This window comes from Mirounga angustirostris, unplaced genomic scaffold, assembly GCF_029215605.1.
Source record: "Mirounga angustirostris isolate CCGP_5_RB_7025 unplaced genomic scaffold, mMirAng1.0.hap1 SCAF_13, whole genome shotgun sequence".
Taxonomy (NCBI): domain Eukaryota; kingdom Metazoa; phylum Chordata; class Mammalia; order Carnivora; family Phocidae; genus Mirounga; species Mirounga angustirostris.
In genome coordinates, this window is record NW_026991721.1 from 77,923,729 (window position 1) to 77,944,136 (window position 20,408).

At 34.6% G+C, this 20,408-nt stretch overlaps 1 protein-coding gene across 12 annotated transcripts in view; it reads left to right on the forward strand.

Moving 5' to 3' along the window:
* Window positions 1-20,408, forward strand: part of CNTN5 (contactin 5) — a 1,392,146-nt gene that overhangs the window by 967,107 nt on the left and 404,631 nt on the right. For all 12 annotated transcript variants that reach the window (XM_064577192.1, XM_064577190.1, XM_064577193.1 and 9 more), the window contains one exon: window positions 9,592-9,795. In XM_064577192.1, the coding sequence (XP_064433262.1) occupies window positions 9,592-9,795 (204 nt within the window). The remainder of the gene's footprint in view (window positions 1-9,591; window positions 9,796-20,408) is intronic.

The following is a 20,408-nucleotide window of genomic DNA, read 5'->3' on the forward strand; positions in this document are numbered from 1 at the left end:
TTTTTTTTTTTTTTTTTCAAATAAAAATTTATGCTCAATAAGAATTCTTGGTCGTTTTGATTTCTGTATCTTAGTTTCCTCATCATAAAATTGAGATACCTATTCTTGTAAGGATTACATAAATTAATATACATAGGGAGCCTGGGTGGCTCAGATGGTTAAGCGTCTGCCTTCGGCTCAGGTCATGATCCCAGGGTCCTGGGATCAAGTCCCACATCGGGCTCCCTGCTCCTTGGGAGCCTGCTTCTCCCTCTGCCTCTTTCTCTCTCTCTCTCTCTGTCTCTCATGAATAAATAAATAAAATCTTAAAAAAAAAATTAATATACATAAAGCACACTGTCTGGTACATACTAAGTGCTATACAAGTTTACTGGATGCTATTGGTGCCACACCCAGATCTCCTTTACCTGGTTAATGTGCCTATCCAGCAGCTGCCCCTTCCCCAGAGAATTTCCCTTTATCTAAGGAATTGTGCTCCCCGCCCTCATGACACTTCACCTACCACAGCTAGCAGCCAATATCCAACTGATGCAGGGGAACAAGATACAAAAGGCTGACTCTCTTTACCTTCCACTGCCAAACTCACCAATTCTGCAGTTAAATTTGTGTTCCGGAGTCACAAGTGGGATTAGTCCATAACTGATCTCTGGCAGGAACCACATCCTTGCTTAGCTGTTTTTTTTTCCCCCTTACTGTTTCCTGCCTTTCTTAATTCCTTCTCCTGGGAACACCTCATCAATAAATCACATTCAAAGAATCTCCTTCTCAGATTCCGTTTCTATAAAACTGACCTTCACTATTGTTGTTGTTATTATTATTAAGTGGTCTAATGTTTTGATTTAATGAGAATAAATTTAAATTACCTTGGTTATGCCTCGTATAACCATATGGATGGCTCACACATTCTTCCAGCAATTCTCCTTGCATGTCTTTTCTTTAAGGTAAACTCTTCATACTTTTGATAAGCACATCAAGGTGATCTTCCCTAGAAAAATTCTAGAGTACATATATTCTGTTGTTAAGAGCTGGGATCTCTGGGCTTTGACAATGAATTGTGGGAAGTCTAGAGTGAATGCTTTTTAATGCAAAGTTCTAAGCCTAAATTGAACTAGCACACTGGTGAGTAAATGCTGGTCCCTGACCTGATGGAGTTTAAAACTCAATAAAAATAATTTAAAAGCCCCTTAGCAAAGCAAGAAATGTAGGTTGACTTTTGAAAAGAGTTAGCAATGACTTTTATATCTAGACACAGGGCTCTTGGGATTTAAAGACAAAAAGTCCTCTGCTGTGTGAAGCAGTCCACAGAGAAAGCAAAAATAGCTTGCTGTCACCCAGGTGGTGTAATCACTTGAACTCTATGACTTGGAATCCACTTACTCAGATTCATTCGAGTTGCAGATCATGAGAGAATGCCAGTTTACTACTGTTTCTATTACAAATATTCTTTTCTTTATCTTTTATTTTGCTAAAGGTGTTTTGAGTTATATGCATATAAAATTTTATTTTGTCTTGGTGACATAATTTTGAAGCAGAACTCTGCTGCTTCTGACTCTAAATAATAAACAAATGGAAATACATGTTTCAAAACTTTTTTTGAAAAAAGAAGAGTTAATACTGTGTTTTGTTCAACTAAGATAACTGAAATTTAAAGTAATCATACAGCTTACATTTGTATTGAAGCAATTTCATTTTTTAAACATGACAAATGTTCTCTCATATTCTTGACAACATCTTTAAAACTACCTTGATTCCCTAGGCACTAACCAAGTGTCAGGTAGACAGCTTTATTCTATTGTTATTCTCAGAATCTTTGCCTTTAGCTATGTTTTATAGGTGCAATTCTTGACACTTGTAGAAATTAAATCCAAATGTACAAGGTTCAAGGTGAATCTGCACTGTATCATATCCTGCATTATACTAGGTCATTTATCCTGACCTAACAGCTATTCTTACTGCGTAGTTATATTGAACACTCTCATTTAAGTGGGTTACATAATCCTCAGCACAATATATAATATAAACCTTACTATCCCATTTTATGGGTACTGAAACTGAGGTTCAGAAAGATTAGAATATAATAAAAAAGAATATAATAATTTAAGCAATATGATATAATGATAAAATATAGGCTTAGAGTGACTGAGACAACTTTGAATTTTTCCTCACATGTAATTAGCCATAATTTTCTACTTTTCCTTACCTGCTTGAGCCCCAGAATTGTGATAATGAAGATGATTATAGCAATAATAATAACTGGCTACATCTAGTTCTGTAGTACTATCCTTACTCAAAATATCTCATTTAACCTATAATTTTGTCCATTTTATAGATGAGAAGACTAAGATTTTAATAAAGTTAAATAGCTTGCCCAAAGATGCATAGTCAGTAGATCACACAGGCATCTCTGAAATTCTGATCTTTGTGATTGCAAAGTCCATGGTCTTATTCACATGATTCTGCCTTCTAACAGTGAGTGGGGTGATGGGATTGGAAAACAGAGTAAAGTGTGTGATTCATAGTAAAGTCTCAAGTTAGTTCCTTTCCCAGTCCCTGGCAATATCCTAAGTAGTGTTTTGCATATAATAATTTATCGCTGCTTAATTGTTGACACCTCCAGTTATCTTGATCTCAGTCCTCATCCTAAATCTAGCAGCCAATAAAATTTTTTTATATGATCCATTTATAACTTGAGCTGCTGAGTCAGCTTCCTCAACAAAATGTCAGTGAACATGTCCAAGCACAGGAGAAATGACTGACCACCATGGAGGCTTTAACCTGAGAGAGAAGTTGGACCATGTCAAAATTTAATGCCCCTTCAACTTTTGTCTAATTTACCTGGTGGAATAAATCATAAAAACACTTCATAGTAACTTTGTAAACATGACCCTTTGTCTTCTGTTCACAGACAACACATTCTAGACTGTTAAAACAGCCTACATTATTTCTCAGTGTCTGTATTTAGCCCTACTTCAAATGCCATCTTTGACTCGTAGTCTCAAGGCCAAATAAGTCTATACAAAAAGTGTTAGAAAGTTTCCAATGAAGTTTAATATGTGAAAAAAAATCCACTCTTGTTCTTAAAACTTAGAGACTTATAAAAATACATATATAGATATTTTTATCCTGACCATTTATTCATCAAATATTTATCAAGCAACTACATGCCAGGCACCTTCTGCAGGGTTCTAACAATATAATGGTGAAAAAAGTAGATTTAGTCTCTGCCCTGCCAAGGGCAATTCATGTGGCTAATAGTAACACTTTCTATCACAATGAAGGTATAAATCAGCAATGTAAAAAAGATGTTTCCTACTAATTCCAGGTTGCATCCCTTTATGCTTAGTAGTAATGGATAATAGGACAATTCTCTACTTCATGATATCAATGATTCCAAAACCCCAAAGGCTGCAAGCTTTTTATAAACAAAATAATTGAGGTGCCAATTTTTAAAGTCATATTGTTTATGCTAGTAACTTACAAAGTTCCCCTATTCAAGTATCTTCACATCAATTAATTCATCAAGAAAAAAAAGGATGGAGAAGAGTCATAGTGGATGATGGAATTATGAAAACAAATGTAATTACAAGGCAATTAGTAAATACTGAAGTTCATATGACACATATTCTACCAAGCATCATTCAGTAAAAATTAATGCAGAAATATATCAAACTATAAGTACAAAACAATTTAAAAAGCAAATGAAAAACTATATTCTTATAATAAAGAATAAATTATAATTGTAGTTCTTTGACAGATATAACATTAAACCTCACATTCAGGGGTAACTACAAAAGGATAAGATCAGGGATTTTGGTAAATAGAGCCCATCATTTGGAAAATTTTACCACAAACTGTAAGACTGAACATATCATAAAAATACAGAAGCTTCTGATTTTTAGGTTTTCCTTTTTATAGCTGACAAGGATAAAGAAAATAGGCTCCCTAGGAGAGTTGCTTTATTTAATTGGATCACTGAACAAACTCAGATGCCATATCCATTGTGTTCTCTCCAAGTCTTTTGACCCGGAGCTTCTGATGTGTACATACATTATTAGGGAGAAGAATGGTTATTTTATAACTTGTAGTTATATTAAAGAATATTGAAATGAATCATATGTGATTACTCATTGAATTGTTTTCAAGGACTTCAGAGTCCAGTATGCAATTTCATTCCCCTTTCTCACACTTTTTTCATTAATGGCACTACAGTTATGAAAAATGAGCATTGTTGCCCATATGCGTACTCCTGTTTTCATACTCTGTAGATATGGAAATATATCATTTGAGTAATCATCTTATTTGTCAGGGGAGTAAAGACAGCATAGTCTGTTTTGTGACACCTAATCAGTTACAGCAATTGTGTTGAAAGTCTGCAAGGCATAAAGCCAAGAAACTTGGACCTTCAGTTAGGACAATAGACAAATAAAGCCCAGCTAGAAACTTTCTTACTACCAAAATTTTAAGAATGATGAGTAAAATAAAGAAAATTTCAATATATAGCTAAACTCACAAGAAAGAAATGGAAATCCCCAGGTGTCAAATTACTAAAATAGAGGGCTGAAATCCTAACTAAAATTGAGGAATAGTGCTAATCCTGAGGAAATCTTGGAAGCAAGGTGGATTATTTGTGTTATGGAAATTGACCCTTAAGTCTAGGAGCTTGAGGATAAATGTTCATACTGGGATAAAACACAAATCTTTGGGTCTGCCTGAGAGGGGAAGTTAGAATAACGTATGCACCAAATCAGGCCTGTTACTGGCTTTGCCCTCAGTGAACTAGAATGACTCTCATGGAGAAAGATAAAAAAAAAATCTCCCATGAGAATCCAAATCCTCAAACTGTCATGAGCTTGTTGGCCAAATGTATACTGCTACATAGTATCAAAAATGCACTAGTGAAAATTAACATAAAAGGTAATCCCAAGCTAGGATGCACAGGATATCTCAAAAAGTAGTCATTGTTTGCTAAAATAGGGAGTACTCACTGAAGAATTATATGAAACAAAGTGGTATATGGAACTAAAGACTATGACATCAAAGCCCACTATGTTTTACTAGCTTCCTGAATTTTATAATCTTCAGGGTCTGAGATTTTACTAGAAATATAATTAATGCTTGTTTTTTATGATACTAAAGAAAAGTTTCAGAAGGATATTAAATAAATGCAAAGAGATAATGAAAAATATAAGTTTTTTTCTCCTATAAGAGAAGAAAGTAAGCAGCCTCTTAAAAGTTTTAACCCAGTACAATATTTCCATTTTGGGCACAGTGAGAAAATTCAATCCAAATTCAGGTTGTCAGCTTTTCTATTATATACCATTTCTACTTTTTATCCTTCTTAGAATTATGAAATGCTTTGTTACGCAAAATTGAAAACTTATGATAAAATCTAAATAAGCATGTTTAATCCCCAAATACTCATCTACCTGTAAAATTTGAGAACATGCTAATTTTATATACTTTTTTCCTATTGTAAAAATATTTTATAAAACATTGACTCAATAAGCACTGTAACAGAAATAGTATTTTTTTTTAATTTATTTATTTGACAGAGAGAGAGAACACAAGCAGGGGGAGTGGGAGAGGAAGAAGCAGGCTTCCTGCAGAGCAGGGAGCCTGATGCGGGGCTCGATCCCAGGACGCTGGGATCATGACCGGAGCCGAAGGCAGACGCTTAACGACTGAGCCACCCGGGTGCCCCCAGAAATAGTATTTCAATGAATGATAGTCTTTAATTGTTCACTGCTTTCTTTTTCCCTAAATTTCAAGTAATATAAGCCAAAAATTGAGATAACCCCAATAAATCCAATTTAAAATAACTTGTAAAAACATCAAAATATAGGTGAGTTATGTGTGAACAACAAATGAAACTCTTATTATAACAATTAGAAGAATTCATATTGTTAAATGTGAAAAGTCCTTGAATTTAGAGTCTAGTTGAGAAGTGTGAGAACAGAATGAAGTATTTCTATTATATTCTGGGTTTTCTGTGAATAAAGCCACATGGATACCATTAAATTCTTAGTAAAATATCAAGTGGACTAATGACAACCAAGTGGGTAACTGTAGCTATAAAAAAGAGCTTGCGGGGCTCCTGGGTGGCTCAGTTGGTTAAGCAACTGCCTTCGGCTCAGGTCATGATCCTGGAGTCCCGGGATCGAGTCCCGCATCGGGCTCCCTGCTCAGCGGGGGTCTGCTTCTCCCTCTGACCCTCTTCCCTCTCGTGCTGTCTCTCATTCTCTCTCTCTCAAATAAATAAATAAAATCTTTAAAAAAAAAAGAGTTTGCTTTAAAACATTTGTTAAAATATTTGAAAGTTTTGATACTGTTATGTGTACTATAATTATACATTAATGCAATATAACATTTCAGAATTCTCAAGCATCTATTACAACTATATTCTATGCCTTAGAAGTAATAAATACTGGCTAAATCTTGCTTATAATTGCATTCAAACATTATTAAAATTTTCTCTGGAAAACAGACTAATATTTAAACACCGATAATTCTTTCAGTGTTATTTTAGGTCCCCATTGCTGTTTTCCTTATATTTAAGTGAAATACATAGAAAAAACTCCTAACCTAACAATTTTTGGGGGGGAGGGGTGTTAATTTTTATATTTTGTAAGTACTTATTGTGTGTCAGGTTTTCGGTTAAATTATCTTATTTGAAAACTTATGAAGCAGGTAATACTCTTCTCATTTTTGAGCAAGAAAACTGAACCTCAGAGACTTAGCTGAATATTTGCTTACCTTAAACCATCTGTAAATAGCTAAGTCAGGACTTGGGTACATTGCCTCTGGAAGTTCTAATGAATTGAACCAGTGAAGAAGACACATGGGGGAAGGAGAATTTGGGAACAGAAGAAATGTCGTTTTAATGTTTATCAGTTGATTGTATGGAGTATACCTGCCTAAGATAATGTCTATGAAGATGTTTCTGACCCTTCTCAGAAGTTAGTCTATGACACCACCTTTCTTAAACACATATTCATGAAAATTAATGATTTACCTTTACTGTACATATTATGTTGGTTCAGTTTAGATAAAAAAAATTAAATAGTAAAAAGAAATTAAATAGTAATAGATTAGGAAGGTATTCAAAGTTAATTAATCAGTATATAAAGTTCAAAATTAGTTACACTGACTTTCACTATGGATGGATAAGCTTCAAGTCACTGCTTGAGTATCCAGAAAGGCTGATTAAATGCCAGACTCCCCACTGGAAACTATATAGGGCCACACCGATGAATTTACTTTTAACTGCTTATGGTAGGTAGGAGAAAAGGGGCCTTAGAATCTGCTCTTTCAATCATAACAGAGGTAACTCTAATACTTACTGAGATTTGAATGCTATAGACTTACACACAATGCCTCTAATTCCTCAATTGCAGTCCGATTTTGGTCCCCACTCATCTATTGAAGTTGCCATTCAGTGATATCCCAAATGCCAATCTTAAGTAACATTTTCCTTTAATTTAGTAGGCCTTTTTCCTTGTTTGACGTTATTTAATCATGTGGAAATGGTTAAGCCACTGGCACCTGTAACACTGTGTTATCTTTATTCCCTTTGAATCTTTCCAGCAGTCTCTTCTCTTTTACTCTGTGAACACTTTCTTACCTTTATTTAGATGTTTGTGCTTCCCAGAGTATCTTCTCACTATATCTACTCCTCTTGATTTATCTCACCTACTTACTTGGATTTGATTGTACCAATATACTGACAACTCCCAAATTTAACCTTCACCTCAGATTTCCTTTCCTGGCCTTCAAACACGTATTTGCCAACTGCTAGAACTCCTTACCCAGATTTGCTTCACAGACTTCCAACTCAAAATGTCCTGAAAATGAACCAATAATCTTTCTCCTTAACTAGTTTGACTTGGCGTATTTCCATTAAACCTCTTGTACCATTCTTTTCCCAGTCACTCAAGGAGGACATGAGTATTCCTGGACTAGGACTATTTGTTTCTTTCTTTGCCTTACCTCTGATATATTTCTTGGACCAACAACTTTCTTCTCATTTTTATGATCATGACTCTGATTCAGATTTCTTCAGCCTTCACCTTTAGTATGCAATATTATCTTATTGCTCTCTCCTGCAATTAAATCCAACCTTTGCAGACTCACCAGAATAACCTACTAATGTATGTATCTATGTCAACCCTTTCTTGAAAAACATCCAGTGGTACCACATTACATACAAGATTGAGCACAAGCTCCTTAATATAACATAAACAGACCATGTTAATCTTTGTTTAATAATTTGGATTTACCTCTAATCTCTCCAACCTCTTCTCTTACCACTCCATTCCTTGAAATTTTCAGTCCAATAACACAAAACTGTTTGTGGTTGTCCATTCATACCATCCAATACTTGTGTGAATGAACTTTATCTTGGCCTCCTTATTCAAATATATCACTGCCTTATCAATTTCTCTAACTGGATACTAGATATTATGTCAAATTTTATTTGCCAAAATTAAACTCCTAGTTTTACTCCACCCACATCTCCAAGGAACTGCTCTTTCTATAGTCTGCCCATTTTAGTAAAATCAAATATATTCTTCTAGTTGCTCAGTGAATCAAGCCCCAAACCTAAATCCTTGACTACTCTTTTTCTCACATTTCATAATGAATCCTCAGCAATCCCTGTCAACTCCACAACCACATTTTTACCAGAACCAACACTATCATTACCACTACCATTCTAATACAAATCATTTCTATCATTCATGGCTATTTTGAAAATAGCCTCTTAGGTTAGTGGGCATTATTGCTCTTGCTTTCCCTCTGATACCTGCTTTGTCCTCACACTGTCTTTTCTCTACCAAGTAGTCAGAGAGAACTTTTAAAACATAAATTCACATGTTCCTCTCACCTCTATCACTCTCTCTCTTAACATGCTTTAATTTTCTTCATAGCACTTATCACCACTTGATATATACTTGTGTATTCCTGGTTTCTTCCCACTATAAGGAAAACTCCATGAGACCACAGACTTTTTGTTTTCCACTTACAACAATGCCTGGTTTATTTTGTTGAATAAATTAGTAAATTAATGTAGCTTAGGTGTCTCTTATCTCAGGTAGTTTTTACTGATCAACATGATTGCTTAAGTACCCCTCGTCCATGCCTTCTTTACAATAGAGTACATATCTCCATTTCTTTATTCCATATTGATTGATAGGTTTGGGTAAATCTCTCATTAGATTGATCTTTGAGAAGGGGAAACTGCCTCTCTCATCTTTTTAATTTCAGTGCTATCATAGTGCCAATCATCCAACACACATTCAACACACATTGGAATTGGATGGATGGATGGATGGATGGATGGATGGATGGATGGATGGATTGATGGATGGATGGATGGATGAATATTAAGCATCCTTAAGAAACATTTCAGATCTTCTTATAACCATTAAGAATAAAAGTCCTTTGAACATAAAATACTAAATTATATAGGTATCTGAATGAAATATATATGGTCTTGCAAGATATCTAACTCTTAGTAAAGAATTTGTTGTTTGAGCTTTGACTGTTAATAAAATAATCTGTATCTTTCAACAATTGAATTTTGTGTATTTTCAGAGATCATCTATAGCTGGGTATTTAATGAGTTCCCTTCCTTTGTGGCGGAGGACAGCCGGCGGTTCATTTCCCAGGAGACAGGCAACCTTTATATTTCTAAAGTCCAATCATCAGATGTTGGCAGCTATATTTGTCTGGTGAAAAACACAGTGACAAACGCTCGAGTACTTAGTCCTCCAACACCACTCACTCTACGTAATGATGGTAAGTTGCATGGCAGGGTTTAAAATGGTCAGCCACCTCAACTGTGAAAAATAAAGATGTATTTCTAAACATGTAAGCCTAATACACATATTTTTTAATTGTCATATTTAAAAGTTCTACACTTTTAGTCTGAGATTATGTATACCTTAGAGTAAAAATGTTGGCATAGGAAAGTGATGATCTTTGGATGAGAAGTATTAACCATAATACTATACTAATGCCAAAGAGAGAGGGAGCATCTGAAAAGACGAATTGTAATAAAGACTCCAGTTCTTTTCTTTTTGTTCTTTAGTGCTCTCTATAACATATGTGTATGAATTGCAAGTGTTTTATAGGTTCACTTTTCATTACTTTTTTATTTTAGCTACCTTCAAACTGAATGTTCAGCTTTTAATACTTCATGGTATAGTTATAATTGTTATTATTACTTTTCCAATAATAGAAGCAATTGGAACTTTAACTTTTAAGTGCAATTCAGGCAGAAATTATGATTCTATAATTATAGGTATTGCCATCTATCTACAGTACCTTCAAATTTAAACACCTCATTTGTAGTTATAGACATTTACAGTTAAGCATTGCATTAAAAAAGTCAAGTGCTATATTACCAGTTGATATATATGTGGCTTGCTCTGTCATGCATAAAAAATCCATGAAAGCATTATTAAGAAGTGAGCTTTAGAATCCTGATTGATTGTCAAACTTAAAAAATAATCTATTTTGACATTACTTTTTTATATGCTTAGTTTTAGAATATAGGCTGCTGCAGGGTATGCTGAGTTTCATCACAAGATTTTCGCTTACTACTCAGTTTCTCATTTTGTATATTTGACATATATATATGCACACATATATAATATATATCCTATCTGGTAGTGAGTACACATAAAATATCCAGTTTAGAGATGAAGAAGCCAATATTAGAGACATGAAGGGACCTGCCAAAGGTCACATAGTTAGATAATAGAATGGAGGAATAGCTGGGAAAGAAGAATGGAAATTGGGAAACCAATTCAGACTATTGAAAATCGCCAGCTGAGAGGTGATGAGGGACAGAATGAAAGCAGGGGTAATGGCATTGGAGAGCAGGAAATATGCAGATATTAGAGAGGTAAAATTACTAAGATTTAATAATTAATTAAATATCAGGCTCTAAAGTAGGAAGAAGTTTTGGCACAGTTCATCGAATGCATGATGATTCTCTTCAAAAGAGATAACACAGATAAAGGAAGAGATTGAGGAGTTGGTAAATGTGAGGAATTCCATTTTTAATATTATGAGATGAAATTTTCTTGGGAAATCCATGTGGAAATATGCAGTAAACATTTAGATACATATGTCTAATATATATAAAAGAGGGCTAGGCTAGAGAAAGATATTTAAAATTCACCATTGTGTATCCCCTCCCTGTAGTTAAACTATGATTGTGAATATATGGTGTCAACTTCAAGATTATATGAAAATGTCCATAGGGTGAAAAGAAAAAAGGAAATAGATATGATTTTTAAAATTCACTTAGTTAAAAGCTTAGAATTAAGGTGATTCTCTATCCACAATTTCCATAATGTTTTTGAGCATTGTCTCATTAATTCCTTAAGAATTTAAAACATCTTTGCCTGAAAATTGTAAAAATTTGCTGTCTAGTCAATAAATATTTCCATTAACACTATCCATTTATGTAATAATGTACACTTGGTTAGTGGCTGAGGTTCACAGTGGCTGTCTTATTTTCACATAATTGACCTAAACATTACACTAACCATCATGAGAGAAAGTAGCACATGTATAAATCAGAATCCAAAAGCAGATACCAGTTTCACTAATATTTTAAAAGTTCAGTACCCAGGCCCAGATGTGTTGCTTAACTTTATCTTTTATCTTCCACAGTCAAGCATTTCAAGAATAATTAAAATAATTTTATTGCCATTTAAATTCCCTTGCCCCTCTGTCTTCTATTGCTATTGCTTGGCAAAAACTTCCAATTAATTCAACTATGCCCTTAATCTGTGACTGCCTTGAGAATCTGAAAGCTGCTAGAGAATTACACCCACCATTGATTCATGACTGCCAAATTCAAATGGACCTTCAGGAGTGTCTCTCAATCCTACTAAGTTTCTGTGGATGGCTAATCTCCCAAAAAAATCTCTGCTTTCCTTAAACTGGACTGCCCATCCAGTCACAAAAACTATATGTTATTAAATTCATCTTCCTACTAACAAAATTAAATCTAACTACATCTCCATCCATACTGTTTCTCCCCAAATCTACTTCAGTAGAATTACTATACTGTCCCTCCTCCTATTAGCACCAATCCCTCCATTCTTAACTCTTTCCTTTGACTTTTACAGCACATTACACTGTTTCATATATAACCAGTACTATGTCTATTAAACTAGTAATTTTTTTATACTAACTGAATTTACTGATGCAGTTGACACTGTTGACTACTTTTTCTTTTATGAATATTTGTATTTAAAAAAATCATTATTTGAGGGCGCCTGGGTGGCTCAGTTGGTTAAGCAACTGCCTTCGGCTCAGGTCATGATCCTGGAGTCCCGGGATCGAGTCTCGCATGGGGCTCCCTGCTCAGCAGGGAGTCTGCTTCTCCCTCTCCTGCTCCCCCCTCTTGTGCTCTCTCTCTCACTCTCTCTCTCAAATAAATAAATAAAATCTTTTAAAAAAATAATTATTTGAGCAGTACTATATGAAAGGTTTAATAAAGCCAATAAAAAATAAAATGAACTGTTATATTAAGGTTAATATTTAAGTTAAAAAGAAACAGGTGGAAAACATTTTCTGAATTTAAATTATATTATTCAATGACAGTTTTATTTAAGATTTTATTAGAGGATTTCAAAAATTCACATTTCTTCTTTCTGTGAATTATCTAAGGTTATTGTTTCCTTGGTGGTCATTTGTCTACTGTTTATTTTTATTACAGTAAGACATTTATATCAAATGAATGTAACTTTTTAAATTCTTTTTTCTTTCATGAGGTTCTCATATAATACTAGAAAATATCTGTTTCTTGTTTAATGAAGTTTAAATAATAATTATTGACTCCCTTGTACATATATAGATATATGTATCTCTTCTGTCCTCCTCTAATTTATATTTATATAATAGTTTTCCATTGCTTACCTTTTTAACTTTGATAATGTACTCAAATCTTTACTGTTCTCTTAACTCTTGAAAAATAATTCTTGACTTCCTATTACATGACATAGATATTTTTATCTCTACTTTTTCCTTTACTCTTTCTACACTACATTTATGCCCTTTTGTCTGCTACTTTTACTGTTACACTTTTATAAGTGTTTTAACTTTCCCATGGACTAAGTAAAAGCTGAAAATCAAATTTACAAATTATTACTATATAATTATCATTCAATATCATATTTTTACAGGTTTTTAAGCTATTTCTAGATGTGTACACTGCACTAGATGTGTTCTTAATAAGTGAAACTTTGAATATAACAAAGAAATAAGCTAGTAACATTATTAAGATTTTGATATACTTTGAATGTGATTTTTCTTTTTTTCAAAGATTTTGTTTATTTATTTATTTGACAAAGAGAGAGAGAGAGCACAAGCAGGGGGAGCGGCAGGCAGAGGGAGCAGGAGAAGCAGGCTCCCCACTGAGCAGAGAGTCGGACATGGGGCTCAATCCCATGGCCCTGGGATCATGGCCTGAGCCGAAGGCAGACGCTTAACCAACTGAACCACCCAGGCACCCTGGTTTTCCCTTTTTTAAATATTGAATGTAGTTTTTTTCTTAAAATTCTCCTAAGATACAATTAATAGTTTTAATAATAGTGTTGAAATATAAACATGAGTCATCACAAAGCAAATGGTAAATGAAACCATTAGTATGGTTAAAAAAGTCCATGAAAAAGAGTATGATATGAAGAGATGTGAGCTTAGGACCAAGTCTTGCATAATCCAAATTGCTTTGGAAGAGTAAAGAATAAAAATCCTGCAAAAGGTAGTGACAAGAAGTCAAAGAAGTAATGGGAAAAACAGAAGTGTAGTATCAAGAAAGCCAATGGAAATGAGTATTTGAACAAGATGTTAGCATACAGCTCAGAAAGGTGACTTGGTACATGCATTTGTTGCCTGTTCCCTTTCTAAGACCCTACAAGAAGAAATCCATATCATTAATGAGAATGCTGGAGGAGAGAAAGTACTTCATTAACAAATGAGACATTTTGATACATTTCTGGGAGAATAAAGGAGGATGTGAATTAAAGGATTAAACGGAGAAAACTAAAACTTAGAATAAAGTTTAAAAGATCTAAAGAAGGGGCTAAGGGCCATGTGCCTAGTGGAAGCCTGGAAAAGCTTTGAAATCAGTTAGCTGTAGAGGGGGGGCATAAGACTGAGCAAAGAGGGATTAAAGGTATGTATGAGGAACAACTGTTTCAGTGAAATATTGGAATCCCACCCCTTCCCTATACCTACACGCAAAAAGAACAAAAGACAGATCTCTTAATAATATAAATGAACTTTTCATGGAAGATTAAAGTACTTAATATGGTGATGATGCACAATATAAAACCTTCTTTTTCTGGCATTTGATGTCTGCAGCCTGAAAGCCAGTTCCTTGCCCTCACATCAAAGCAGAACTGATTGTCACACTTCACCTAGCTATCCCCTACCTCAGAAGGGAACGAATTCTATAGTTAACCCTCACCAACTTCCAAGCTTCTCAAACTATATTTATATGCAATCTAAGTTAACAGTTTTTATTAAAAATTACTGAGCTTACTGAATGGTTATAGAATTCATACCAGGATAATGTGTGAAAAATAGGAAACTTTTAATATTACTCCGAGAGGCACAGATTAGACTGAAATCATTTTTAATTCAAAAGTTTCATATCACTATTTGATCTCTCCTCAAAAAGAAAATAATTGAAAAGCATATTCATAAGAAAGACATATTCCTGAATGTTTTCCCAAGTAGGTGGCATATATTAAACACTTAGTCTGAAAATAAAAATAGAATACAATTGTGGATGAATCCATTTGTTGTAGCATGGTCAGCTGCAATTCCTGCTGGGTTTTATAAACCTCTCAATGCCAGTGACAGGCATTGTATTGGATATTTCTGCAAACTTGGCAAACACCTCTGCAGGGGCTTGAATATAAAAACTACGTGTAATCTGCTGTGACTATACAGTTAGCTATGAAAATCATTTCAAGAACACTGTGTCTTTGGGAAAAAAAAATAGACCTTTCTAAAAATAATAGAAGCTATATACATAGGCACATTATTTCCTTTCAAGTACAAGTAAAATTTTACTTTATAAAATGTATTATTGTAGAATGTATTGTCTTAGCTTGGGTTTTCCTAAAGGAAAGCTTGAAACAAAATTTGCTTGTAGGTAGTTAATTGGAATTTATCCCAGAGAGCAGGAGTGAAGGATGGGTTGGACTTGAGGCATGAAACAGTGTGAAGGGGGGTTGCACTATGGAGATGACCACTTCTACAGACCACTGGAGCTTGATTCCACAGGACCAGAACCTTATGAAATGCACTCAGAGCAGTCTCCTTGGTGGGTGTATCATTGACCTTCCATCTCCCAATCCCTGAGGGTGGCACCACAAGCAGTTAACTCTGCACTTGCACTGTTGTCCTCAAGTTGCAACTGTGTGAAACTTGTTGCTCCTGCACAGACTGGTTACAGGGGTAGTTGAGGGAGTAAAAAATCTGGCCAAGATGATTTGAACTGGTACGTAAGAGAGGTCTAAAACAAAGATGGGGAAGCTTTAGATCTGAAGTGTGTGAGTGACATGATCAGATTTCCCTCTGCTGACCCTGTGTGAAGTTATCCTCACACATTCACAAATGTGTATTCCATACCAACTATGTGTTAGATAATTTGTGAGGTACTAAGGATATAATGGAGGACAAAGCAAATACAGTAACCATCCTCTTATAGTTACAGGGGAAGATATTACCTTAAACACTGAATGTAACTTGCATCCTAGGATCTGCTTGTTTTCACTGAGTGCCCCTTGAGGCCAGTGTCACATATCATTTCATTAAAACCAAAACAAACAAAGCACTTATGAGTAATACCAATTTTTGCTAATGGTTTGGAGGGTAATTAATGAAGTTCTGGCATTCCACATAACACAGTAAAATGTATTGAACGCTTCCCTTTAACCACATCTTTCTTTTGCCAAATTTTCCTTCCTGCAGCTGCCACATCTCTCCCTCAAAACATTCCTACCTCTCCCACAGCACTGTTGCCTCTAGTCTCCCTTCAGGGTCTCACTATCTCTCTTTTAATTATGGCAATTTCATACTTTTATTTCTCCTCTCATCTGTGTTCCCAGCTGAATTTTGAAGATTTTTTAGTTAACTTTAGTTTTGTGTAATCAACATTTATGTCTATTTACTACCTGTAAGGCATTGTTTTAAACACTTTACAAGTGTTAAAGTGAAAGGAGGGAAAATATATAAAAGCAAATATTAACTAAAAAAAGAACTTGAACTAGTCCTGATATTATAAAAGATATTAAAAACATTTCTAGGGAAAAAGAGAATCACCACATTCTGATAATAGGTTTAAATCTTCAAGAAGATATAGCAAAGCATCTTCTTACTATCCATTATGTCAGGCTACTCATTTGTCTTCCAGTCCAGATAGGATTTCTCCTATAAGATATCCCTCCTTCCTAAGGCAGAATTCTCTCAGCCCCCTTCCCTAGGGTTATAATGGCTCCATAGTGTACAGAGAGGATAAGAAAGAAAGAAAAGAAAGAAAGAAAGAAAGAAAGAAAGAAAGAAAGAAAGAAGAAAGAAAGAAAGAAAGAAAGAAAGAAAGAAAGAAGAAAGAAAGAAAGAAAGAAAGAAAGAAAGAAAGAAAGAAAGAGAAAAAGAAAGAAAGAGAAGAAAGAAAGAAGAAAGAAAGAGGGGGAAGAACAAAGGAAGGAAGGAAGGAAGGAGGGAAGGAGGGAGGGAGGGAGGGAGGAAGGAAGGAAGGAAGGAAGGAAGGAAGGAAGGAAGGAAGGAGGGAGGGAGGGAGGGAGGGAGGGGTAAAGAAAGGACAAATGAATTGGTCCATGGTCCTTTTCCCATCTTTGGAGTTGGAGAGTGTAGTAGAGAGAAGAATACTTGAAGAACTAACTTGAGAAAGTAAGTAGGAATAGATTCAGAATGCTTGCAGAAAGATTGGCCTTTGTTAGAAAATTTATCAGTTGTCACAGTGAGAAGAAAAATAAAAAGATTGTAGATGCAGATAACCTACTATTTAGTAGTGGGAAATCTGATGACATTTTTTATTGAAGTATAATTAATATACAGTGTTATATTAGTTTCAGGTTATAATATAATGATTCAAGATTCTCAGTATTCATCAAAATAAGTGTACTCAATCTTTATATATTTCACCCATTCCTACACCAACTTTTTTTTTTTTTTTTTTTTAATGAGCTACAGGCAAAGTCATCAGCTGAGAATTTATGTGTGGACAACAGGTTTATTTTTAAGACAAGAATTATGTCAATAAGGAAATTATACACAGCTCCATTAAATTACTACTGAATAATTCAGATCCTATGAGCAATGGAAGGATAAAAAATGGCATGCCCTTGAAGATTGTGGTAGGCTGAAAAATGACCCCCAATTCTAATTCCTAGAAACTTTAAATGTTACTTTTATGGTAAAGGGACTTTGTAGATGTAACTAAATTAAGGATCTTGATAGGGAGACATTACCCTTGATTAGCCTGGATCACTCTAGATGATTAGTGTCAGCCTTAAACGTAATCACCAATGTCCTCATAAGAGGGAGACAGAGGGAGATTTGAACACAGAAGAAGTAAAGATAATGTGATGATGGAAGCAGAGACTAGAGTGATGTGCTTTGAATTTGGAGGAAGGGCCAGGAGCTCTAGAAGCTGGAAAAGGCAAGAAAATGGATTTTCTCTAGAGCCTCCAGAGGGAAGGTAGTCCTGCCTTCAAGGGAGGCCACCTTGATTTAGGCCAAATGAAATTTTAATCTTCAGATGTTAAACTTCTGACCTTAAGAATTTAAGAGAATGAATGTGTTAACTATAAAGTACCAAGTATTTTGTTAGAACAATGATGGAAAACTAATACAAAGACCAAACAGAAATCTAGAGAAAAGTATTTTTACTTGTCTTGTGGAATATTTATGGTTACTGAAGCAGTGTGTGAGAGCTGGCTTATTCCTGTTTGCAAGAGTTCATTGTGTACCTCTCTTCACTTCTTGGTAGCTTGATATTTTTGTTCAGAATTTTCAACTTATGGATAGTTCCTAGGGGGCTTGGAAAGCTTGTAACAAGAACACTCCTACTCAAGTATATTTATCTATGTGAAGAAAGCTGAATAATATTAAGGCTTTATGTCAAATTCTGCAGGAATATAGAAACTTATTTGGCTTTTATTAATCTTTTATTTATTTTGCTATGTGTCTCTCTGGAAAGCTTATCATCTGATATGATACAAATGAAATAAAAACATCAAGAAATCATTGGATAATTTCTGAATAAAATGAATATTTGTTTTGCTCAGATGTCCTTGACAATCAGTCATTGCATAAAATTCAATTTCTCCTCAAGCAGACTTATAAAAACAATTTGAACTTTTATCTATAGAAATAAGAATTTTTATCAAGAAAAACAATGTTCATCTCTTCATTAACTCTCTTAATATGTCTTAGAAACTTTGAAGAAATATTTAATAAGTACTTACAAATAATAAGATAAAACTGTTAAATATGTATATAACTTGGGTTTTTTACTTATTTCCTTGTTATTGTAATTCAGGAAATAATATCCCAAAGGATGTAAACTTTTGATATTTAGCATTGTAACAGTGAATATATCATTCTTAATATAAGAAAGGAAAGTGAACTTTGAGTTATATTTTGTAAGAGTGGAAGATGTATGTTCAGTTGTGTTAATCTGACTTCCCTTTCTGTTGTCAGGCTATTCTACACTGTCTCCATTGCTACACTATCTTTCTTTATTTAATAACCTGAAATCTGGCAGAGTCTCACCACACCACTCACTGTGTTTTCTCAAAATTGGTCATCTATCTGTTCATCAAATATATCAGTGTTTTCTCAGCCTTCATCATTCTTGACCTCTTTGTAGTTTATGTTTAAACCTGAAAATATTCTTTTTCTTTTCTTTTTTTTAAAGATTTTATTTATTTATTTGACAGAGAGAGAGAGAGCGAGAGCAGGAACACAAGGGGGAGTGGGAGAAGGAGAAGCAGGCTTCCTGCTGAGCAGGGAGCCCTATGCGGGGCTCGATCCCAGGATCCTGGGATCATGACCTGAGCCGAAGGCAGATGCTCAAAGACTGAGCCACCCAGGCACCCCGTGAAAATATTTTTTTTCTTGACTTGCCTGGCAGTAGACTATCCCAAAGAGTTTCATCGGCACCTTTAACTGTCTCTTCTCAATCTACTCCCTAAATCAATCACTCCCTTTAGTTCTCTATCTGTGTCCATTCACCCATTTGTCTGCCTTGTTTACACTTGGCATTGTTTTAGAAAAGATTTAAGGAGCTTTAATCTTGTAAATATAGATATTCCTCCAGGATTCTACTCCTGAGCCCCACCTGTTTTTCTGTTTGTTTTTTTTTCTTTAGTGAGCACTTCTATTTCTCTGTTTCCAATTTAGAATCTTCCCATGAACTAATTTCTCCAGCTGTGTTGTTAGTAAGATCACCTTTCTCTTAGACATCTAATATAAATATATCTGGGTCAATTAAAATCCTCCAAATAAATAAGTTCCACATAAATAAGTTCCACATAAATAAGACCACATAAATAAGTTCCATGAGTTTGGCAAGCTCTGTGAATTCTACCTCTGTGATGTTATTCTCATCCATCTCCTTATTTCTACTTCTAATTATAATATTCTTTGTTTCTTGCATAGATCAGTGCCTTTCAACCACCTTTTTCTACAATTCACATAAGGTGAATAGTATTTACATCCAAAACTCACTTTCAAAATGTTTGCCACAGTTTAGACTATAGAAGAAAAGAGAGGCTGCAGGTGCAATGCCAGTAAACTAGCTGTTATACCACCTCCTTTATCATCAATCCAAAAAGCTTACAGGAAGCAAGCTCATGAGAGTAGCAACATTTCAGAGATTTAAACTAGAATCTATTTTGATTAATTTTGTTTAAAGTAAATCAGTCAGAAAGTTGGGTTTGATTTACTATCTATATTATCCTTGGACAAGAGACTTAACCTGTCTGCAGTTCAGTTTATTCTTCTGAACATGGGATAGCATGGATACTTGCCTCATAGGATTCTTGTGAGGACTAGGGCATGAATATGTGTAAAGCAATTAGAAAAGTGCCTATTACATGATAAGCTTTAGTAAAAGTTAATTAACACAGTATTTATCACAAAATCCCTGCTGTATTTCACTAGTGTGCGGGTCATTGCAGATAGGAACTACTTTCCTGGTTCCATTACTTTAGTGTTTGTTGCTGCTGTTATTTACTGTGTAAAGTCAAACTCCTCTGTGTAGAATTGATGTTTTAATAGAATTTTTTGTGGGGGAGGGAGTAGCAGTGGGAGAAGTTTTATATTTTATCACTTGCCTTCAATCATTCTTA